General features: G+C 42.0%; 1 protein-coding gene across 2 annotated transcripts in view; it reads left to right on the top strand.

Annotated features, from left to right (window-relative positions):
- Window positions 1-652: 652 nt before the first annotated feature.
- The window catches only part of kirrel3l (kirre like nephrin family adhesion molecule 3, like), a 44,118-nt gene continuing 19,351 nt past the window's right edge, over window positions 653-25,419 (top strand). Inside the window, exon 1 of one of the 2 annotated variants that reach the window (XM_044117516.1) lies at window positions 653-1,374. In XM_044117516.1, coding sequence (XP_043973451.1) covers window positions 1,326-1,374 — 49 coding nt within the window. In that variant the 5' untranslated portion in view covers window positions 653-1,325. The remainder of the gene's footprint in view (window positions 1,375-25,419) is intronic. The other variant, XM_044117515.1, reaches the window with a different exon arrangement.

Here is a 25,419-nt window from a genome sequence, read left to right as displayed (position 1 = left end):
ACATTTCAGAAAAAAGAATATCATAGTAAAACATGGCGGAGGTCTGAGGCTGTTTTGCTGCTTCAGGAACTGAAACACTTGCTGTGATACATGGAACAATATATTTTACTATCTAAGGAGAATAACCAGTTATTAGATTTAGTGGGGCAATCACTTATTCACACAGTGTCGTTCTATCCAGGTTTGGATTAACTGCGTTTTATTGTTTCTGAAACACTGAAGTGTAACAAATAAGCAATAAAACAAACAAACAAACAAAAAGATGATCAGGAAGAGGGGAAAACTTTTTCACACCAGTCTATTGAGTAAGAATGAGACGTTCAGGCTGCAAGGGAATAGTGCTAACAACATCTAGATGGGGTTTTGGTAAAAATCAAGAAGAAATTTAAATGAAGGCAATTTACTAATAATCTGGAAATTTGAAAACCCTGCTTACTGATTACTTAGAATCGTGTTGAACCACCAGGAAACTGAAGTTATCTTGCCAGCAATGAAATAGACGGCATTCCAGGATTTTAATTCATCGCTGTATAAACTTCAAATTTCACGATTAGTCTTCTTTCAACTCATCGTGATTGTGCAGTCATTTAACAGAGATTAACTGTTTATAAAACGCTCCTCCTGACGCCTGCTCAGCCAATGGTAGCCCCCTGGGGGCGTGGGCCGCCGGGGGTGGGCACCCTCCGGATGAAGCATCTGAGGCATTGGGGCTCCTGCGAGTCAGCTCTTGCCAGATTTGAACCCCACCACCAGATGACTGTCAGAGCGCATTTCCTATTGGGAAGAAGGAGAGAGAAGTGAAAGCAAGGAGACCCGCCTGGGAGGAAGAAGCCTGTGTGAGGGACAGAGGCAGAGAGTGTGAGGTACAGTGAGAGCAGAGACTCCAGCGGACCGCAGACAGGCAACTTCATCGGAATTGTTTCGCTGCGCGCTGTGGCGGAGTATAGATCGCTTCCTAGCGACTCCGGGTCAGCATCAGCAGCATGCTGGAGAAGACTTAAAGGCGGACCGTGGATGAAGCTTGACTGAAGCGTGCGAATCTCTGGCAGTCTGCCGGAGAGCGGAGAAGGAGGCAAGAGCCGTGCCAGCGAGGCAAGGAACAGACACTGGAGAAGGAGCTGATGCTGCGGGAAAGTTACCAACTATGGAGATTTACAGCTAAGTGAGAGTTTAAACACTGATCGGCGCGTTCAGAGTCATTTCTCCACACTGGATGCGGTTATAGACAGATCTCGGTGCGCTTTTTCTTCTGATTCTGGTGCCGCGGTGGACCCAGCCATCTCGGTCGGCGTAGATCTTTTCACCCTACGGAGTCAGTGGCCAGGATGTCTGAAATGACTTCTCTATATCTCGTCTTTTGCCTTATGGTGACAGGTAAGATGTTTTTATTTAGTTTTGTTTTATTATTTAGCCTGCAGGTCTGTATTGATGGAAGGGGATGGATTGCTGCTCCATATGGCGCTGCGTCAAGTCGCCTCAGTGCGCTGGTCTGCTGCAATGCTACATTTCACAGCTGTTAATGACCAGTAAATATTTAATCACTTATTTAAAAAAAAAAAAGAAAAGAAAGAAAAGGCAGCTGCATCAAAGGGTTTCACCCCATGTATGCCCGAGTGAATAATGTGAATGCGTAATTTGGGTTTATCCCAAATGGTTTCTGCTCTTGTGCAAATACAGAATCTCTGTTTTAAGTGGGGGGACTTCGCGCAGAATTACGGCTTCGGGGCGCACCTACATAAAGTGCATCTCTGGGTGTTTTTCTTTTGGCAAGTAGAAAACTGTGGATTTGGACTGCACAGAGCATGTGTGGGAGTCAGTTCGGAACACAAAAGCGTGGACCGATCCACGAGAATGAATGGGACAAACAAAGCGAGTCCTGCAAGCGCTGATGGCGCTCCATGTACATCTCCTGGTCCCTTCAACCCTGCAAAGTTACTCAGCGACTGTTTTCCTTTAAGAAAAGATTAACTGGCCCGACATGTGGTGTGGTTGTAGATTTTGAGTGAAAACAGAGGAGAGGCGCATAGGTGGGGATGCAGAGGGGTGCATAGAGAGTGATGTGGAGGGACGCAGGGAGGGTGGAGAGAGAGTGAGCGCGGATCGGAAAAGTGAGTGGGATAGACAAATTGGGTGAGAGCGTTTGTTTTTCTTCAAGCGAGCAGAGACACAAAGCACCTGTCTCCCCCGCTCGCGTCCCACACACACAGACACACATCACCTCCCTCTTCTGCTTTTTTTGTTGGTTTGTAGGATTTACTTAACGCTTTTTTTATGTGTCAGCGTGGCAAAACGCGCTCACTGCGCTTTGAAAAATGTTTTCTTATAAATTTTTTAAAAGAAAACTAAATATTACATATTTCTGCATTTGCAAATCTTAGTAGATGTTTCAATGCATATTTGAATGAAACTTGTGACTGTTGTTCTGCCAGGCTTGTGAGAGTTTACAGAAGTATAAACATCGGGATCAACAAGCTGCATTTTTGAGCAGCTGCTCAGAGCCGGCCCCAGGGATAAACAAACTAAGCTGCTGCTTAGGGACCCCCCAGGCCAGCAGTGGAGGGCTCCTAGGACGCCTCTCTTAAAAAAATATGTACATTTGTACTTACATCTAAAAGTTAAATGAGTATTTTTTTTCCCCAAAACTTTCACAATTAGATTCATTTAGGATTTAAAAGAATTGACAAATGTCATTGAATCGGAATCGGTTTTGCTGCTTGTGCTAGACAGAGATAAATTTGGCTGCTTGGGAATATTTGAGACACCAGAAACAGCGACGCTTATGTTGTGGAAACTAAAGGAGCTCTTATTTAATTAACACTGTCATAAAACTGCTGTGGGCATGCTATAAGATTCATGTGTCTAAAGCCGTTAACAGTAGAATACACATATAAGTCAATAGTTCAAGTAATTATCCGGCACAAGTCAAGTTGTTATACTGTCAGTTTGTGTTTTCTCTACGGACAGAAAAAAATTAAACATTAAAGTAGAATCCTGAGCATCTTTAAAATACTACTTAGCAACTGTTTGTTCAATTATTTTTTGTTATGTATGTATCAGAAGAAAAATGATTAAACTATTATCTTTTTATTCGGGTTATCATACTGTGAAAATCTCTTTGCAGCCTGTGGATGTATAGAGTTAACACTTTAAAATAAACAAATTCTTTTCATGTCATTGAGAATACACATAAGTCCAGTTCTAGCACAGATCTTTTCTTGGAGGGACAGAAGTTGAAAAAAAAAAAAAAAAAAAAAATTCTGAACCCTTTGGGCTGCATTTGTAGTTTCTTGCATGAATCAGTTTCCCCCTAGCAGCTCTCAGCAAATGGCAAAGCTTGCCCAAATGGCCATTTCCTGCACGTGTACGTCTTCACCTCCAGCCCCCCGGTTCCGCATGGTTTTGTCATTATTCAAAAGCCCGAGGGAGGGTACATGACACCAGTAAACCTCTGGTCCCTGACAGAGCAGCAGCAGCTGGATGAGAAGAAGCCAAAGCCAGATAGCGGCATATATCCCTTGACCTCAACCCCATTGCTCATTGGAAACACTCACATTTCTCTCTTGTGTTCTCTCACCACACAAACACACAGAAATAATGAAAATGGTGACAGCTGCCCTAATTAGAACGTAAGAGACCCTAGACCTCATTTACTGGGTCACTCTTTAAGGCACATATGCTCACAACTGGTTGCACTCAAATGTATCCAACTTCAACTTGTGGTTTCCCTTTTTCTATTATTTTTGCGTGGCATATTGCTTACATTTCAATGTATGTAGGCTTACTCAACACAGATAATTTACTTTCTCAGAGGGCTCCCAGAGGAATTGGATTCCACACTGCATCAGTATTCTGAGTAATCTTCAGTGAGCTCTTCTTTGGAACCTTTTGCTTTGGGTCGCCTGCGTCTCATCGGGCCAAGTTCAAAGGCTGCGAGCTGAGATTACAAGTTTCTCTCCCTTCCTCTTAAGTCGTGTCGCCACTCACGTCTCACTATAGTGTAATGCGGGGGAAATTTTCCACCTTGCTTCCTTTACTTCTTCTCACAGCTCTTTTTTACCCGGTTGCCTGAATGTGTGACTGCGAATCGGGAGGACATGAGAGCAAGTCTGCCTAATGGGCCAGAGGCAGAAAACAGACTTTCACCAAAGGTTTTGAAAAGCCCCATTCACTATCATGTACTTTGTGCAATGGAGTTCAGATGTAGAACTGTAATGTAGCAGAGGAAGCGAGGAACACTCTCCACCCCTCCCTTGTCATCCCTCGTTTCCTCATTACTAAAGATGGGTCTTTTCAACATGGAGCACAACTTTGTATGTGGATGCAGAGACAACAGAGCCCAAGAGGTTTGCTTTAAGCAGCCGTGCATATTTTATGAACTGACACTCTGGGCTCTTTGAATTCTCTTGGATGGAGTCTGGATGGGGACAGTTAAAGAAGAAGCCGGGGGTAGAGGAATATGGTGGGAAGGAAGGCTTAGCGGGGATGAGACTTAGATGTGTCACCGGCATCTTGGTGATTAAGCAGAAAAGTGTCTAGTAAACAGAAACAAATTCCACTGAGGTCTCCAAAACTTTTTTTTCTGTCTTGTTGCTCTTGTCAAACAAACCCAGAATCATGGTTATAATCACTTTGTCCTTACTTCTTCAAAAACAAATTTAAGGCCTAATGATAAAAGGATTCCATTGTAGGAAGTTTGGAGAGGCAGAAAACCCCAGCAAGCCAGTGAGGTGTGTGAGAGATGAGGTGCAAGATAGTGCAAACACAGCAGAATTCGAACACATCTGAGTCCTGCACACCAATGTATTGCATTATTTAGAAGACAAAGTCATGGCAGAGATATGGATATTTTCCTCTCTGCTGGGTATCCTGGATGAGCTCTGAGTAATGGGTTTCTTGAAGGATTTTGTACTGGAAGTGGAATCTGAATTAGACATGGGTCAGGATGAGATTCTCACTGTAAGATCACGCTAAGTAAATACACTATGGTTTCACATCAATACAAACGTAACAGATCTACAGAATAAATTTACTAAATGCTTTGTTTTTAAAAAATCCAGGAAAACAGCCTCTAGCTTCCCAACATTAGGATAAAAGTACCGTAATGTGCAAAGTACCTTCAGCTTCCAAAATATTGGTGTGTGTGTTTTTGCAGACTGTAAATACTTCCAAACAACCAAATATTTATTTTATACATGTATGCAAAAGTGTAGTGGCTTTGATTAGCTGGCTAGCTCTGCACAGCAACAGGTGGAGGGGAGGACATCATTGTGTTGAACTATGTTCCACACTGTTGGAGAAAACTCTGTTTCTCTGTTACTTTTTTGTAAAAAAAAAAAAAAAAAAAAAAAATCTTCAACAACCTATGTGATGTGATGGATGGAGTGTTTCAGCAGTGTATCAAAATGAATAAAGCATTCACAATATGTGCTCACAATACCATTTTACACTTCTTCAGTCAAAGTGAAGTCAACTGGATAGTGTTTTTCAAGACAGAATTTGTTTTGAAGAGAATGTGGCATCTTAAAATATTATCTGAAGATGAGCTGTACATTTTTTAAATAATTTTATGTTTTCCGTGACAATCTTGAAGACCATTGTCTTTCTAGCTCTCTTCATATCCTCATGTTTCCCCTCCCCCCACTCTTATGGAAGAAGAAGCCTGAACTAAAACAGAGAACAATGGAGCTTCATAACATTGCTCGTCTCTAATCAGTTTTGCCATTTGGGTAAACACAGATAAAGAACTTGGCAGCATGTCCTGAGGCGTCGTTATCAGCTCTGAGCAACTTAACTGGATGTGCGCTGCTGGTTCAGACAAAACACAGGAAAGCACAAAAGTGGCCAGGTAGCAAATTGTTGATGGCACTTGGCCTCATCCAGTTTTATTTTTATCTCTATCCGCCCATCCTCCTTTTGTCTTCACTCTGTCCCCGTGTGTGTCTTCGTACATCCTCACCTTGTCTTCCTTTGGGTCAGTCGGAAGATCTGTAGAGGAAATGGAAGGGAATAGGGCAAAGGAGGGCTATGTCAGCATCCTGCCTTGAGACCCCCCACCCACTTACTCACACACACACCCCTTCCTTGTATCATCAGCATAGAAAAGAGGGGTGAAAGCAGAAAGTTATTTACCCTTTTATTCTTCTATGCAAACACAGTAATGGAAAGAATGGAGAGAGGGGGAAAGTGGGATTAATTTGGTGCCTTTCATTAAAACATCCCCCCAAGGGGAAGAGTCGCATTCATACAGTAGCAGCTATTTCAAGAAAGGCTTGAATTGCATTTATCTCCCCTAAAAACACAAGTGTCACCTCCTTCTAGAGAGATGCATCACCGCTCCAGAAGACTCTAAACCTAGAAACCAAGACAGAAAAAACATGAGACATATAGGACCACACATTCATTTTTATTTTCCAATCAATTGCTGCCTGGGAAGACAAGGATTTCATATCTCCTGCCGAGAGACAAAAACCAACAGCAAATTGAAATTTATCTTCTGCGTCGCAGCAATATCTGTTCCTGTGTTATCTTCACCAGTCGTGTTTTTTAACCTTGTATTAGAGATAGCTGTATGGATTTTGGCAGCCAAGGGGAGTCTCGCAGGAAAAACGAAAAGTCCTATTTGCAGTGCCACCAGACAGTATTAATTTGATACCAGATGCTGATCCATTTTACTTCACTTCTCACTTCCTATTTATGAAATTTGATTGTTGGTGGCACTTACTGAGCAGAGGAGCTGAAATATTCAGCGCAGTGCAGTAGGGCTAAGAGCTCAGATAATAATGGATCAAAAGAAGCTTGCTGAGGCAACATCCCTAACACACAGACAAACTTGAAGAGGTCAAGGGCAGACACTGAAAGAGTAACTGATGGGCTGGGATGAGTATCTGACATCTTCAGGGCTGTGTGCTTTTTTTCTATAGATAGAAGGTGCAGTCAGATTGTCTAGTTAACACTGCAACGCAATTAACACCTCATCTCCACAATCACTTACATAGATGTTATAGTGGAGATGCACCAAGAAATAGACTGTCGACCACAAATTGACAGATTTTCACTTTGTTTAGCTAAGACCAGTAAATGTCCAATTGAAAGTTCCAATGTCCAATCTTTTGCCAGTATTTAAACACACCAGCACTAGTAAACATCAAATGGTCAGGGCAATAACTTTACACTTTAGGCTGCATAAAGACTATATATTAACTATTCTTTGTATCAAACAACTAAAAAGGAAACTCTTTAGTACTTGTCATGCCAATATCTTTGATATGAATGTGCCTGGGACTCACTGAAGTACAAACATCACTGTTACTTTGATCTAATCTAGCATTCCTCCCCAAACTCTCTTTTCATCACTTTCTATAATTCCATCACTTCACTCTTCTAGTGATTCCAGGATAAATATTTAGTTATTGATCAAAGTAATAAACAAAATAGTTGGTCTGTTCTTGCTTGGGCTGCTCTTTGTTGCTTCAGGAGGTTCTCTGTGGGTTTAGAGTAAACATAGCCTGTATTGTGTTTCCTTTTTTTTTGCTGGGAAAACTTAGGAATCTCAACCTAGGAGGTAGAGAGGAGATCTGAAATCTGAAGGGATGTCAGTCAAAGCTTATTGATTGAAAATTTAACTGCACTTCCCCGAGTGGCAAAACATGTTAATGCCATTAAGTGGTTTGGAGAAGTGAGCGAAGCGCAAAGTGTGTAGGTGGCTGAGGTGGTGATGGTGGGTGGTGGAAGGGTAAGGTGTGTCTCTCTCCTTCTGTCTGTTTGGGGAAAGAAAGCTGATGCAAAGATAACAATGGGCTCAGCATGAGAGATGGAGAGGGAGAAAGAAAAGAAAGAAAGGCACAGGGGGTCAAAAGGATTTACTGTCAGGAGCCTAGCATTCCAGGTAATGGATATGCTTGTGTTATTGTAAAGAAAACCTGCTGTTCTTCTTCTCAGACAACATAGGTGAAAAGCAACAAAGGGGTAACTGACTGAAAGTCTGAGGCGGATTAAGAGAAAGTTAATAATGCAACACCCTGGGCTAAGAATCGTGTCCTCTCATGAGCGTCCATGTGTCAGCTTGAGAGTGCAGATAAGGATGGTACAGCAGACGTTTGCTATATTTTTGTAAAGATGCTACAGGGAGGGCAAAGAAACACGTGGCTAAGTGCTTCCCAAGCTGGCTAAGATAAACCAAACACCCATCTTCTAAAGAGGAAGCAGTCCAAGCATTGTTCCAGCACATTGCACCCATCTGACTGAGATATCCTTTGCGTTGTGCAGATCCCTGGCGGCCGGAAATAGAACGAAGCGGAGGAGTACAGGGACCGATTGTTCCCCTGCTCAGACTATCCACAGATGGGGCTATGGCACGGGGACGCTCGCTGTTTGCTTTTGAAAGTCCCAGGTGTTTCCTTTGCAGTCATGGTTTACGGAATGCTCTGGGGGATAGTGGAGAAAAGGGAACCACTGGAGACAACGGGAAAAGAGAAGGGAAGGGCTCAGAGCAGAGAGAAATAAAAAAGATGGGGAGGGAAAAAAAGTAGTTTGCTTAATATCTTGTCAGGGTGAATATAGTGTCATTGCCAAGAAGAGAAGACAGATGATATAGCCATCCAATGATGGGGTAGGTGGGTGAGAAAGCGCTCAAGTCCTCTCTAGTTTCCGAACAGAGACATATAGAGCTGGAGATAATGGAGAAAGAAGGAAGAGAGTGAGGGAGTGAGAAAAAAAGAGAAAGGATGAGATGCAGGGAACCCAGAATGCATCCATCATGTGGTTTGGTGCAGAAGCCATTTGTACCTATTGTACTCCATAATTTGTTTTCTCAGAGCTTGCATTGGGAGGGGTGCTGGGGGGGGGCGACACACCAAGCTATGGCAGCCATTTATTTTTGCACTAATTACATAAGTGAGACAGCATAATTAGACGTATAGCTAAACAGACAATAGGCTGAAAGAGAGACGCGCAGAAGGAGATAGACGGGGAGGTGTTGATGAATTCAGATAGATGAGAGGTTTGGGCCCTCTGTTTCATATTCAAGAGTGCGAGGGAACGCGTTAAAAGGAGTAAAGGGGATGGAGAAGGATAAAGGGAGAGGAAAAAGGGTGAGTAAAGGAGATGAGGCGATGCAAAGGATAAAAGATAAGAGGCGGGCAGAGAAAAGCTCTCTTCACAGACTGCACTTTTAGGCGCGGCCCAGTGCCACAGGAATAAGGCGCCTCATTTTATACACCTGCTCAGCAGGAGGGGAAAGAGACATATAAGGAGATGTACAGGAAAATAGAAAAGGGCAAAAGAGAAGAGAGGGAAGAGGAGATTGATCTCATCTCAGCTCCTTCAGATCAAAGGCACAGAGTGGCTACAGAAAGCTGTTTGTTGTGGCTTGTTTGGGAGGATCCCTGTATTTTTAGAGGTCAGGAGTTCATCTGGTCTGCTATTTTGTTCAGGCAGGATTACTCTTAACAACACATTCCAAGCCCTTCATAAGCTACATGCCCTGCAAACATTCTCTGGTAAGAAATTGTGAGGTGGCGGTGCCATACAAGTCTGATCAGGGGATGAAGGGTGGTTCATTAGCTGTTTGTGCCACACTCATAGCTTTCTCTTCATGTGCAAATACAGGGATGCATCTGCTCTGGTTCCTGTGGGGCGGTACCTGGGTGTGTTAGTCATGTCACAAGCCTTTTTTAGGCCTCTGGTAGAAGGGAAGATAAACAGACCCTTAATGAAGCCACTCAATCACAGGTCAGTTAAAACAGCTGACCAAGGATGGAAGGGCTTGTCAGGCTTGATTGGAGGCCCATTGAGGCTGGTCAAGAGAAGCTCTCCAGTCGTCACACTTCAGATTAGCCATTAACCACACTATAAACCTCAGCTAAGACATTCCTCTTTCTCTAAACACACAGCTGACAGACTGTAGTGGCTCATGTTAACTCCATGAGCGGTCAAGGGAGTTTTTAAAAAGCCAATTTAAACTCAGTCCTTTGTTTAACCCCTCTAGGAACTCAAACCTGGACTCGTTTCATTGGTTGCGCGCGAGAGTGTGTATGTAGGTTATTTTTTCTGACTCAAGGTATTAGTTCTCCAGCATTTTATGCACCAGATTTACAAGTAGTTTCACTGATGTGAAAATTTACAACACTAATAAAATAGAATTTTGACTTTGTAAGATTCCTAAGTTACTTTATTCATGAAAAAAGGAGAACAAGTTCTCACTTGTGCTACTGAATGGTTAAATGATACGGCTCAATCATGTGTTCCATTTTAAGTTTAAGGGAAAATTTCCATGTTTTGAATTTGAAAATTTCCCAGAATTACCACCTTGAACTTGGAATTAAAATTGGAAAATTATGAGGTTCTCACCCGACCCAACCTCAGTCTTCCAGAATGTTGTTGTTGTTGTTTTTATCAAATTTAGCTACAATAAAACCAGATTAGATGTACATCTGATTTTTATCCTCTAAAATCTTTCATATGTTGGCTAAAAGCACAAAATGGAGAGAATATTGTTATCACCTTGTATTGATAATTAGCCTGATCACTGAGCATATCATGTAGCAAATGTAGTTGATTTGGTACTACTACTAACTATTTAAACAAGAATACATCTTAGTTAGATTTTTTTTCTTCAAACCAACAAAAGTATAGCCATAGATTATGGTAAACATATATACATCTATTTAGAAGGTTCTGATGAAACAAAAATCTACATCAGTTACTTTGCAAACAAGTGATATCAAAAGGCCTGTAGAGCTCCACCAAGGCAGCCCAGGTAGCACCAGTGGTACCTATGCGCTGTAGGCTCAGGGTTTACATTTTGTAAAAAGCTGTCTTAGCACATTCAACATTCTGTTTAAAAAGGTCTGGGCTCATATAGCGGAACCTGAACAGTCTGTTTTTATTTTTTGTGAGTGAAAGACAGGGTGGATGAGAGAAATCAATGACCCAATTCAACCCATTACAGCCATGACTGCTGCAGTAATGGTGTGGAAATGGACAGTGGTCATGTGTCCCACACCCGTTTACACCTCCAGGCTTGGATCACAACTGAGGCTCTTATTCATTTGCTTCGTGCTTTGATTAAAAAAAGTATTCCGAGGGTTTCAGAGGCTCTCACATGATGGGGACAAGGAAGCAGGTTTGTTCCTTCTGTGGGGGAGAAAAAACTTTATCTCACCAGGGTTGCCAAAGGACAAACACATAACACCAGGCTGGAATTATCCTCAACAAATAACACTTGTAGTCCTCTCTTCTGGCAAATGCTGGCTCTTTGATTCGAGGTAATGTGCTAACAAGCAGTGGGTATATGGAATACCCATAGCCTTAATTTGTGTATTTTCAAGGAAGTGAGAGTCTGCATGTGGTTTTGTGTATATATGCCACTTTGTGTGTGCATGTGTATTTTCGCACTAATTAATGAAAGGCTTTTTATGCTGGCTGAGGTGACAATGGCCTGTCTCCAGTCAGGCATTGCATCCCCCTCCCGTGTCAGTCTCAACCCTTGGTGGTCCGGGTCCTCTCTCTCGCACACTAACACATTAGTGAGCCCAGTCTAATTAGTGCTTGTGGCTTCATACCAGGGACCCCTGAAACCACATCACCATTGTGAGTTAGCCTAATCAGGGGACCACTAAAAAGACAAGAGTGCCCAGTGCTCAAGCGAGGACGTTCACATATATGCTCGACCAGTTTAGACTCCCTCAAATTAGCACCCCGCATCTTTTGGACGAGGAGAGGGAGCAAAGAAAGAAAAGGTTGCATTTTTTCAGATTTGTGACCACTGAGGATCGGCTGCTCACTCCTTCCCATTTATCTCCCTCACTTCCTCCCATAGTTCTCCTCCCGAGGGCGATGCAGAAAAATGATTTTCTTCTTCTTCTTCCTTATTCTTCACCGCAGATAATTCAATCTGTTTAATATAAAATAATCTCTCCCGATTTTTCAGCCTATTTTAACCTGATCAGTCAAACAGCTGCCTCAGGGGGACAAGCTGCATTCCAGCTTGTCAAAAAAAGAAAGAAATTATGGGAGAGTCAGCCCAGGGAAGCTGTGTTCTTTGAAAAGTGTCTATTTGCTGTTCTTATGTTTCACATGTAAAACAAAGGGCAACGTGATTCAAATTATAGGACATTAAAATTCCTACACATTTTTTAAGTCAAAATTCTGAACTTTTCCAGACTCATATTCTTAAATACTAAATATAGTATTTAATACATATGCTGGTATGCTTTAGGGATATTGGCAAAGCTTTAAATGTGGAATCTGCAAAAAACCAAAGAGTGTAAGAAAGTGGATGGCTGGATGGTTATTTATTTTCATTGCACTTTTAGCTTTCAAAAAAATTACAAAATTTTTCATCCTTCTTGTGCTTTTCTCAACCCCCTATGTAGGAGTCCTGAAAATGAGAAACAGAATCATGCAAATAAATATACAGAAAAGGCATTAACAGTCCTCATACAGGAAGACAATTGGTGATGTGAGTTGTGGTACTTGAGGTCTGGGGGTTTAACTTGTGTCCCACAGCACTTAACATCCCCCTAGCCATCTCTCCTGGCAGTTAATTAGAATCCAATAAGGTTGCTGCCTGTTGGTCATTGTTCCTCCAGTGTGTTTACCCTTTCTAGAGGCTCCATTCGCTGCTTAATCTGGCGAGAAGCTGAATGTCAATAGGTCAGGCCAAGACTCCAGATCCCTGAGAGAGAGAGGGAGAGACCCTGAGTCGACACGTAGGGAGGAAGGAGAGAGGATCATTCAGCTGAAGGAAAGGGGTCATTTTTCTCCTTCCCCTCAATATTGGTCTTTGCCGTTCTATTCATCCACACCCAGCCTCCACCTCTTGCTTCTCCCCTTCTTGTCTTTTCTTCTCACTTCTAATCCATCCTCTTGATTGTTCTAAGCTGCTTTCAGCCTGCCCCCAAGAGGGTGGAGGGGTGGAGGTGGGGGGGGACTCCGAGTCTGTTTTAATTAAGATTTAAAAGACGACTCCCTCAAGCAGGGAGATTTAAGAAGAGATGGACAGAGCGGAGTAAACGAGTAAAGATGGGACAGATTGCAGATTGGACACAGCAAATATCAGAAAATCGGTATGGAGGGAAAGTTAAAAAGCTATTATTTAACGCACGTAGATGGGAGCGTCGAGTACACAAGCACAGCCAGACACTGAGGCTTCGAAAGGGGCTAAGCCAGATGGGATTTTTTTTTTCTTCATTTGTAATCACACAGCACAATCTATATAGATTGATCTCAACTTCCTGTGATTCATACCGTATCCTGCGAGAGTGATATGGGATCAGTGGTAGCCAGCAGGCAAGCTGAGCGAGTTATCTCCACTCTCTGTCTAATGATCGATCATCTCACCAGATGGGCTTAAGAGCCCTGTAACACTTCACTTGTTTATCAGAGCTGCAAACCTTAGGCCTATCTGTAGATGTGACCCGCAAAGTAAGTGTTATTTTTGCAAACATATAGTACTTAAGAGTAAAGGTGTTATGACCAGGGGCCCATCCAGTAAGTTCTGAAAGGGGTTTCCAGATGGGGGGCCACCTACAATCTTCTAGTGGGAAATCAAAAGAATTATAGTAGTTTTATTATATTGTTGTCATAATGGGAGGAGGCGGGAAGCCAGGACAAGGTATAATTGATGGATAGAAAAACGTAGTGACATAAACAAAAAATAGATTAATAATCAATTTTCAAGCTAGCCCCCTCTAAATTGTATGGATTGAAAAAGAAAAATCTAAGCCTATCTAGCAAAGGGTCTCTGGGGTGGGATAAGTTTAAGGGTTTGTAGGCAGGGGAGCCTGGTAACTATGCGTTCATTTCTCAAAACAATATCAGCAATTTAGGGTTTACAAGAACAAAACGAGTCAAAGAAAAACTAAGGTAAATGTAAATCGGCAGCATCAGATGTGCGTCAAAAAATATTCCCCTATTATTTTCTAACGTCTCACACAGGCTGCGTCCAGACAGCAGCCGATGCTTCTGAGCACTGCTGCAGCAATCCTTTTTGAACTTGTTCTATTCAGAAGCTGTGCTTCCAACATATCCTGTCTCGAAGCATTTCAGCAGAATGTGCCGAATGTGTGCTAAACGTGAGCATTTAACCAGAGGCACACCAGCTCCCCCGCTGTGCGTTACCCATAACAGTTCCAAAAATCAAAAACTTCATCTTTCAAAATGTGTATGTGGCATAGAACAATTCAGTGGAGTCCATATATACTGTGGCTTTTATGTTTTGTCTCTTTCTAAGGTGGCATTAAAAAGGCTGACTTTTTGTTTTTGTTTAGTGTTTTTAACTACTCAGGTTGGATAAGTCTAAGTATTTCAGATTTTGAGTTGATCAAAGCAGACTAGACCAATAACAAAACATACATTAAAATACTATAACTGAATCTCGCTGGGTGGCCTGGTGAGCAATCTTTATTATTCGATTCCGTCCAAACAACTCATGCTTAAAAGAGGGTAAAGAAAAGTTTAAATATTCAGAAGGGAGCTATCAAATAATCACAAGTTAGACTCTTCACTTATTCTTACACGTGGCTCTTTTTGAGTGGCATTGTCACAACAATGGATGCCCTGGACATCCTCATTAACTTCTTAAAAGTCTTATCGCACCATGACAAAAACAGATTACCCCACAGGAGTCTGGCCACGAGAGATGCATGCTGTTGCATTCCTGCATTGCTGTACTTACGCCATGCAAACAGGGCACTTAATGGCAAAGCGACATTTGCATGTTCATCTGCAGCCGCGTAGATGGTGTGTGCTTTGGGTTTAGTAAACTAGTCACATTGCACACATCTGCCCCTACTTGCAAACTTAACATTCTTCACTTGAAGACACATCCCAACACAAAGCGAACAAAGACGTGTTTAAGTTCATCAAACTGCAGACTTTGGTGGAGGCAAGGGTCAAAAGCCCAACCCATGGCATTCTCTGCTCAGATACAACCCAACACACAGCCACCATATGTCCACTATTTCACAGTTAATGAGCCAGCCCACCCCGGATGACAAAGATCTATTCACACTCAGTTGACTTCGAGAGAATCTGCAATTGCCACGGTGTGATTAGGACAGAATACAGCACTAGTCCAGCCAGTGGCCATTTGGGAGCAACAATAAACTAGAATGAACAGAGGAAGAAAAGGCGTGTTAGAGAATATGGTACACGAACAAAGAACTTTATAAAACACTTTAAGGGGATAAACGCAGGCATGATCTCACCCTCAGCCTCGCTATGGCTCCATCGCCCGCCTCCATCAAAGCCCCCTGAGACTCTCCCAGCACACTTTCTGCCTCCGTCACTCACAACTCTTAATAAGGCCAGCAGTAAACGGCGGGGAAAAATATGTGTGGATGAAAGCTTCTTCTCTTATGTTCTCGCTTTGAGGAAGTGTTTCAGGTTGTCAGGGGACGGGGGTAGAAGCAGAGGGGGGTGCATCTTTATGGAGTAATTCTGCATTTTAATAGAGACAATAAACCCGTCTGCTTTAAGATAATATTTTCTCCCATATCCTGTTGTGTTGTAGCTCTGGGGATTTCTGACAGACAACAACAACAACAACAAAATAAATTCCACCCCCTCTAAGCAAAAGGTATAGAAGAAAGCCATGCCAAAGAAGAAGGTGTGCAGAGTTCCTGTGGGAGGGATAGATCACATATATTCTTTCACCGCAGTGATTAATAACTTGGAAAAAAAGGTCAAACTTGACTTGAAACGGTCCAGTATATCACAGTTACATTTGGAGTCTGCGTTTCATACATCAGTTCTGGCAATGATGTCCCATCAGTCCCATCAGCCTGGTCACACAGGAAAGACCCTCTGTGCAGATTATCAAAGATTGATGGGGTGTCCTAGTTAAAGACAGAGAAGCTCCCTGTGCTTCAGCTTTTGCAGAAGGTTTAATTGCGTATGCTATGTGAAGCCCAAGGATTTAACTCAAGTATGTTTAGGAAATTTACGAACGTGAAATTTCTAGACTTGTTAGAGACAAATGCAAAGCAGCACATATGACTTTACCTCCTCCTATGATCCTTTGCACTCATTATTCTGTAACTACAGATGAAACAAACTAACGGTACAAACAAGATGTTTATCCTGATTGCTTCTTTTCTTCCTCTCCAAGACACAACCTAAGCATCTATTCTACTCTCTGTTCGCTGTCATCCTACCCATTTCTTTTTCAGAGTGCTTGCTTAATAATTAATTGATTAATTAGTTCCCTCATTAATCATTTACTCATTAATCATGGCCTGATTTTTCTGGAGGAAGCAGCGCAATCTGAAAAACCCTGACTTCACATTTCACTCTAATTATGCTCTTTTACTAATCAACGCTTAAGAAATGGAGTTTCAGGAAATTAGTTTTCCCTTTCCTTTCCCCTCCTTTTCTCAGCACAAAGCAGGATGGAGTGAGGTTGGCATGTTACATTTTCCCTCCCTTTTTAGTGTTCTCAAAGCTCTTAGTCAGGAGTAATTTTTTAGGGCTGGTTCAGGATTTATTAGGTGAGTTTCTGTTAAAAGTTAGCAAAGGTTAATAACTTACCTGCAGTAGATTATCTTTTGGCACCTTCCTTTAGTAAAAATTCACATTAGCTGGACCCGGACATTGAAATTAACTGCTAGTCAGTGAGGGCCAAATACGAAAGCAGACATCTACCATCTTTATCTGCTACAGTGTCAAACAAACCATAGTGCTTTATTCAAATCTTTAATTTGAAGGCTGTATTAATCCACAGAACCTTAGAGTTTACTCTTATTAGTTTCAGTTAGTATTCTTGTTTGCTTGTGCCATTTTTATTCTGAATTCTGAAAACATTTGCTAACCTGGGTTTGTTCTTGTTTTGCATTTTTATAGACTGCTTATTAGAACCTCTTAGTTTAAATCAACAGAGACAAGTTTTGTCGGCAAATTTATTTCTGCTTTTTTATTTGTGTATTTTTAATTAACAAGAAGGGGAAGAGAAGTGTTGTAATTTGAAAAAGTCCTTTTTAGGGTTTTGTCTGCCTCATGTTTTGTATAAGTTATTGTAAAATGTAATGCCTATGCTATATGAGCTTTTTTTTTGTTGTTGTTGCTGGTGTAAAATAGCTTCAATAAACTGATGACTGCAATGTATATTCTCTTGGAGATATTTTTGTTAAAGTAGAGTATTTAAACCGAAGAATACAGTTGTTGAGGAGAGAACCAAATCGGGCCATTGCCTTCCTTTGCAAGTCTGCTCAATTCTCTCTTCAGTGCTCCATCTTGGTTTTCTCCCATTGACATGGATTCCTCTGGTAGAATTTAAATCAGGCCAATCCGCGAATGGAAGGAAAAGTTGTGAACAATGACGTCAGTTTTCTGCTCAGTTTTAAAACTGTAGTCTGTCTATAGCCTTAGCAATGGTAACAGAAGAAATAAATAAAGCCATTCAGTCCGTGTTAGCCACGCTTCCAAATATTGAATTAACATTAACAGCCGCCACATTCGACCAAGCACTTCCCTATACACAGTGGGGGGATGGTTGTTTACAGCGCTGGCAAATTCCGGTTGCTGATTAGAAAACCTCAACATCAAATTGGCGCATTACAGAAGTCACAGGCAAACATTAGCAACTAAAATTTTAAATTCAACACACCACTCCAGGAAGCAATGTTTTCTTTATAGCCGCAAGCCCAGACCCTCTGTGCGTAGCAAATTACCTAGGACAAGGGCTTGGTTTTTACCAGTCTAGAGAGAGCCAAGTCAGTAAAACTGGGTGCACTTGATGTTTAATTTGGTTGGCTTTAGTTTTGTTTGCTTTCATGAGGTCAACTGTTATTAGTTTGGGATTTTTGTAAATATTGTTTTGGTCATGATTTTCTGTAAATACACCACCTGCGACACTCTACATCATCTGTCAATTACCATTTTTCAGCCATTGTTTCCAGACTATCCCACACAATACAGGAATGGCTTCCTTTCTTTCTTCAAGCACAGCTAAAACAGGGTGTCAAGCTTAATACACTCACCTTCATACCCTAGGGTTAATTGCATACACTTACAACAGCAGACAAAAATCTATCTATACCACAGTATAGATAGACAGACTTTAGATGAGAAATAATTTTAATTTTGTCTCATTTCACAATTCCCCATAACCTCCTTTCATAAATTCTGAGCTGTCACTTCAGCATTATGCTCGCTGAAAATATTTTGAACTTGCCGCATCTACGTCCATATAAGAGAATTCCGCCACACCCCCAAAAGAAAGCAGCCTAAGCAAGTTTGAAGAATGTAAGAACCAGAGAGGTGGCAGCACTGTGAATCACACTCTCATTGTTTCCACTGAAGCCACAACTCCCGTGGGTGAGGAGGTAATTTGTTTAATCGCCAAGAGTTATAGTCCCTGGATGGAGAGATGGGGGCGATAGGATAGTTCTGAAATATGTTCGGCAATGTGGAGCGAACACGAGAGGGAGAGTGACAAGAACCATTTTCAGCACGTTTAATTAGAAGTGTTTGTTTGCCTTTGTGTTTCTGTCGGACGCAGGGTTCACAACACAGCTCAGCTGCTTTGTGTGAAGAGACTCTTCAGAAAAAATAAAATAAAAAAAGAGAATTATGCATCAAATTAAAGAGAACTCCAATGAAATAGAGGCAAGTCGGGCATTAACCTCTAAGCTTTAAAAAGCACACATATTAAACAACACTAATGAGACTCTCATTGAGCTAGCTGTGTATTATATTCAAACACACACAAAAGAGCAGCTCTGACTTTGCTGTGCCACCGCTGCTTCTGAATGAGGTTGTCTCTTATTCATCTCACTTGAAGCAAACACTGCAGGAGCGAACAATGCAATAGATGACCCTTTCATGCTAATGAGATGCATACATTTACAGCAATACCGACCTCATTAAAAAAAATAATAATAATAATAAAGGAGGGAGTATTAATTATGAAACACACTACTTCCTATCGCGGGGAGCCAAGGGGGTCTCCACTGGGCTCAATTAGGAAGAGCAGGCCACAAATCCCATGACTAAATTAATTGATACCCCAGAGCATAAAGCTCTGAGTCTCTCTACAAAATCTATGTTGAGAGAATTCCTGTTTTCATTTCTAAAGCAATAGCAAAATATGAGACATAAAGACAAATGTAATTTACTTTAAAAAAAAATCTCTTCTGAGTTTTTCATCTGTATTTATTTATTTATTTATTTATTTATTTATTTATTTATTTATTGTATGCTAACTTGTTTTGCCCGTCATCACAGCCAACCCAAGAATGAATTGGGGGCCCTAAGCAGAATTTGTTTTGTGTCACAAATTTCCGGTTTTATTTACTAAATAAATAGCAACAATAATAAGTGATAGAGATTAGTTCACTTCTGTATCTTTATCTGTATCTTAACTATCTGTAGTTGGAAAAGAGTACTCAATTATGCTTTCTTTAGTGTTTTTTTGTTGTTCTTTTTTTGTTTTTCATTTGCATTTGCATTTGCATTGGTGTGAAATATGACTTATGTTATGAGCAACATTTAAGATTCTTTTCAGTAGTGCGAAAATTTTTACAAATTTTACATTTCTTAAAATTTGCTCCTCAAAAACCAAAATTTCAGCTGATTCTTAACAAGCTACATATTTGAATCGCTTAGATTTTTTTTATATTTTACTTGAGTCAAATGCTCTTGGTGGCCCCCACCTGGCCTGGAAGTCCAATGCAGCAGCTTTTTTCACTTATTGCCTGTGGACAGTCCCAATTGTTTTTCCATCTCTGAGCCATCTCTCGACCACATGTGCACCGTTTTATCCACCATGTTAGCTATTGCACATACACTAAACCAGGGGTTTCAATAAAAAAAATAAAAAATAAAAAACACAAGAAGATAATGATTAAAAGCACAGTAAATTCTAGTGAAAGTTCCTCCATCCAAGCACTGGTAAAAATAAAAAATAAAAAAAAGGGGGAGAGAGAGGAGGAGAAACTGGAATGGAGTAGAGGGAAGATGCAGGGAGGGGGGTGGAGGGTGGAAAAGGGCTGGAACTGTGACACACATCCAGCCAGCAGCTGTCTTGCTGAGAAAAACACCAGGGGGTGAGCAGGAGCGAAATGACAAGACTAGCTCAATCAACATCTTGTCAACACAGCAAGCTGATGTGTACAGACAATTTCATACCACCACCGCAGACCCCCTCCTCTCCTCTTTCTTCCCGCTTTTTTTTTTTTTTTTTTTTTTCACATGGCTTTTTGTTTCCTGTCCTGCTGCCAGCCAGCCAGCCAGCCAGCCAGTCGCTTGCTATCTGTCTGCACGGAGTCAGCTCTCAGCTCTCTGGCTCGGGGCTTTAGTATGTGTGTATTTGAAGGGAAGAAAGGGTGTGTGTGGGGGGGGTGTTTAAAAGCCATACTAGAATTATGCAGAAGGAGACGCTTCTGCCTACTCAAAACCCTGAAGATACGGGACCACAAGGGTGATCGTGCATATACGCGTGGCAGGTTGTCAAGACACTGCAGCACGGTGACTGCGCGAATCATTCACATGCGCTCACATGCTGACTGTGTCACATCAGCACTCTTTGACCACCCCACCTCACCCTCCTTTTTCACTTTTTCTTCTTGCATGCATACCACTCTGTTTCACTATCCACTGCAAACTGTTGGAGCAGCTACTTAGTGTGCGAGTCTGCGGCTGCTCGCCCGTGCGATCAGCCTCACTGCTGCCCTGATGTGTGCAGCGCCCTGTCGCAGCGGGGAAAAGCCTCGCGGTGACGGCCTTGGAGACAGGCTGATTACAGCATTCCATCAATCGCCCCCCTGCTGCACCACAACCACCTGCCTCTGACTTGCTCCTTTGCTACTACAAGTTGACAGAAACCCACTTTTTTCCATTTTTACCTTGCCTTATTTATTTTTTTATCTTTCTAACATATGGCTTCTTTTTTCCCCCCCTGCTGCTCCCTTTCTAACCTGCTTTCTTGAGTGTTGTGTTGACAAGCTGACACAAACCCCTGTGATTTTCACACCACAAATTCAAAGACGGCAAAGAGGTAGAGAATGTTTTAGGGGAGTCTGGCAGAAGATGACAGCTGACAGTCTAGAAAGGCAGAGCGATGGCAGCAGAGCCCAAGAGAAACAAATCAACAATTAGTAACACCTTATATAATGTTCAAGGAGGGTCTGCTAGCCATTGATTTCAGGGATCATGCCTCACTGGCTGCAGACATATGCGTGGTAAGCAGAGCAGTGAGAGGATGGCAATGGATTGTAGATGGATGTAGGACTGGAGGAAATTGCCCTGGGTGGGGGTATCAGTAGAGCAGCGGGGGGTGAGTGGTTTTCTGGCGGGTGGATAAACTGGTCCACTCTCTAAAAATCACCCGGGCCTGAGCCAAGATTTTCACAATGGAATAAAGGCTGAAAGGGGAGGGTAGGCGGATTAAACTCTGGCAAAACAGCTCTTAAAAAGCTGTTAGAGTGCAATTTGGGCACAAAAACGCAGAATGGGAGAGAAGATAGTGAGAACGGGAGGGTGGGTGGTAGGGTTAGTTGGAATGCAGCGTGGGAGAGAAAGGGATAGAACTGAGTCTGCATGGGCACTATTAGAGACAACGCCGTCTGCAAAGACGCAAGCTGAAGCTGTCTGTGACAATCCGAAGCTGAAGGAAAGAACAGAGGTTCTTACACATTGAGCTCATGTGTTTTTGGTGCCACATTGCTGTAAGCCAGTGGGTGGTATCTGTTGTTAGCCCCCTCCTAGCTCTCAGAAGTTCTGTAGGAGTCACGCTAATGAGCTTAGTAGCCAGATCAAATATGAGATGGGTGCAGTTTCCCCTTTGGGACTCTTTGGTGCAGCCGCTCAGTACGACTGTCTGCTTTGTACACGCATATACACACAAGTGCATTCACACAGGGAAAGAAAGACAAAAGAGCTCAGCTCAAAACAAAGGGATAATAATTCCACGCAGAGTTCCCCTTTTCCAGCTCGATTTAGAAACCTTATCTAGACAAGGCACAATGGATACCATTTAGGAAAAAAGGTTGTTTATTCCAAGTTAAAAGATTCTCTTCCCACCAATTGCTGTTTTCCAGAGTCCTCTTTATCCGTCTCATATTTTTATGTTTGTCTTTTTTATGGAAAAATCGAGCTTGGGTAGATTGTACCCTTGTCTCCCAGCGCTTTCCTGACATTTAAAAAAAAAGATTTTGACTTACCGAAGCACAGTTTACATCAACCATTAAAACTGGGTAGCACTTGTATCTACAGACCCCAGATTGTGGCAATTGGCCTCCTTGAACTGAATTTGATTGAGGTCATAGAGTGAAATGGCTGGGCGAGACGGAGCATCTCTCTCGGAAATGTATTCAGCCGAGTGTTGATGCAAAACAAGGGAAATATGAACAGGGAGTGAAGTCTTGTATTACTTAGTGGTTTATTTGAAGGACATGGCCTCCTGTTAAATTAACTAACAGCCTTGGGTGCATTTTTACATCCAGCAGTTACTGTGGTGACTTGCCAGTAAATGTGCTATGTGTGTTGGATTTATATTTTCTCTAAAGGTCATCTCCAGTGCCATTAACTCTTCCTCCTGTTTTTAGCATCGCTGCTTGTGCTTACACACAGAAAGAAAGTCTAATTTGATCAAGGCACGTGTCCAGCGTCGAACAGATCATTGCTGACATCTGTCCATCTTGTCCTGATCCCTCTTAATCTGAACGTATCGGATGATTTGAAAGAGGGAGTGCAGGCGAGTGACGGGGTCAACGTAAAGCTCTTTAGCAGGTGACGGTCAAGTCTGGGAGGAAGCTCTGCTGCACTTAGCTCCAACCATGTGACAGCAAAGTCAGTGTGTCAAAGCATCCGCTAAATGTGCCCGCTGGTGCCTGACAAGTTGATGTCCATATTAACGCATGTCCTGTCCTACATGCTCATTCACATATTCAGATGCATGCTTGCAGAAACAGATAAAAACACAGCACATTTCTCAAGAAGGGGAAAAGAAAAAAAAAAAAAAACAACATAGCTGGCTCTTACCATCAGCCAGAAATCCACATAAACTTGGTCTCATGTGTATCGGGCAGTGTGGAATGATATTCCATTTTAAGAAATCCGGATTAAAATTTAACAGACCACCCGTGCATTGACCTTGTTGCCAGGAGATGAAAAACACACACTAGACATGAAACAAGGACAGAAACATAATGAATGCAATAAATTTTGTTGCTTTGAGATCTTGCAGGATGTAATGTTGAAGTGAGCATGAATAACTATAATCACCCTTACACATCTTCACCTTCGTAAGGTAGCCTATTAAACTAATATCTGCTACAGATGTTTTATTTGTGCAGTGAATTTAGGAACCAGTTTTTCAACTTCATTATGTTGCTGATGGGGGTCATGGAAGTTTGGTTGTCGAGTCCTCATGTGTATTATAGTTCTGAGGAAGTTCACCAATGTGTCCCGCAGGGCCTTCATTTGAAAGGGTGATGCAGGAATATGGAAAACCGATTCTCAGCACAAAGTCGATCTTGATCCCAGTGTGCTTTGGTTTCACCAGGGATGCTGTTTTTCTCCTACCCTGTTTGAGGGAGGCACATAACAAACAGGATGTCTGCTTTGGGAACTTAATGTTCTTATTCATACTGATGATGTAGTGCTTTTTGCATTTTACAGCCGTAGTCTTTGGGAAGCAATAGATTGGTTGATAGCAGAATTTGAAGTGGCCAGGATGAGAGTCATGTTTTCTGAGTATGAGGCCATAGTTCTTAACTAGAAAACAGTGGATTGCTCCTTTCAGTCTGACGGTCAGGTCAGGTATCTTCTTCATTGCAGGATGAAGCAGTTTAGATTGGAGCCTCACCTGCTGTATTCTGCAAATGCTCCAGGTTGACCACCAGAGAAAAGCTTTTGTTTATTGGTCCATCAATGCTTCAACCTTTATCTATGGCCACAAGAAATAGATCGTAACTGAAATAATGAGACCTTGGAATGGTACATCATGCTGTCCTTTTCATCAACAGTAGTACGACAGAGCGGTAGCTTGATAACTAGATTTTGACAGTTCTTTGTGGCTCCGGCGTTGTATAGAGCTTTATCAAATACGAGGACTCCAATCCGCTTTACACTACTATGGACCTTATCTAGCACCTTTTCAAGTCAGTAGACGCCAGAGAGTTTTACAGTACATTCAGTGATTCATTCAATTGCAAACATGTTCACACGCTAATGATGCCATGCTACCGGATAATAACCACAGCTGTCCTGGGTCAGTCTGACAGAAGCGAGGCTGCCATGCACCAGGGCTCCTCTGACCACCATCAGCAGGCAATACAGGTAAAGTGACTTGCCCAAGTAAATAATGACTGAGCGGGAATCAAACCTGCAACCCTTGGACTGTTGTAGCCTACCCTATGGGTATGGGGCACTGTTACCCGATACCCTAGTCTCTGAGAAAAGGATGGATGAATGGATGCACAGCAGAAGTGTTTCAAAAAAATTTCAGGGGTTTTTTCAATATTAATCCTCCCCATGTTTAGTTTGGGGAAAAAACACTCAGAGCAGTGCAGTCTGTGTTTGTGTACTTGAGCACAAGTGCGTGACACAGCAGCCCACAGAGAACAAGCCTCTTCACACCCACATCTTACTTTTTCTACTTGCTCCTTCACCACCAATTCTTTGTCTGGTTCTGCTCCTTTTTCCCCCACGTCAGAAATGTATTCATGTAATTAAGCTGCTAATACACCGTCAAAGAATTGTCTAATTCAGCAAGGAGGAATTAAAGGAATCTGGCATGAGTCATTAGCCAGTCGAGATGTTCTGTTCAGCCTTTTCAATAAGGGATCTGGAGAGCCATGAATCACTTATAGGGTGAAAAAGAACACGCTCTACAGCACATGCTCTGCGCTTTATGTTTGCATAGCTTCACATATATGTGTGCGTGTGGCGTTAATTGCCATTTGCGAGCATGAAAAATGGTATGTGGGCGCGGTAAAGAGAAACAATTCAATGCATGTAATCCATCTTAACAATCAACCAATGAAGTGAATTATTACCCATTGTAAACATTTAGATATTCTGGGCGAGAAACTTAATTGCAATCAATGTTTGCACTGCTGCAAGCATGGGGGGGGGGAATTCTCAGCAAGGAGAGAAAAAAGAAACACACAGAAGCTCATAAAGGCAGCATGTTCGGGACATGCAAAGAAAAAAAAAAAAGGAGATATTTTTTTAAGAGTATGACGGGAAAATTCCAGCCTTCGGTAAATGCCTAATAGACTGAGCTCGAAGACGCTACGCTTCTCATTGACGCTCTAAAATTGGCCTCTTTTGATCCAGAGTGCGTGATACACATACTGCCTACCTGTTTGCACCCACTGCTCGCTCGCATTTTGAAAAAAGTGATTCACAAGGAGAGAATATTAGAATGCTTTTTGGGTTTTTTTTTCCCCCCCTAATAAACTATTAACACCTCCT

The sequence above is a fragment of the Gambusia affinis genome, linkage group LG05 (genome assembly GCF_019740435.1).
Source record: "Gambusia affinis linkage group LG05, SWU_Gaff_1.0, whole genome shotgun sequence".
NCBI classification, from domain to species: Eukaryota; Metazoa; Chordata; class Actinopteri; order Cyprinodontiformes; family Poeciliidae; genus Gambusia; species Gambusia affinis.
This window is presented reverse-complemented; position numbering and strand designations above follow the sequence as displayed.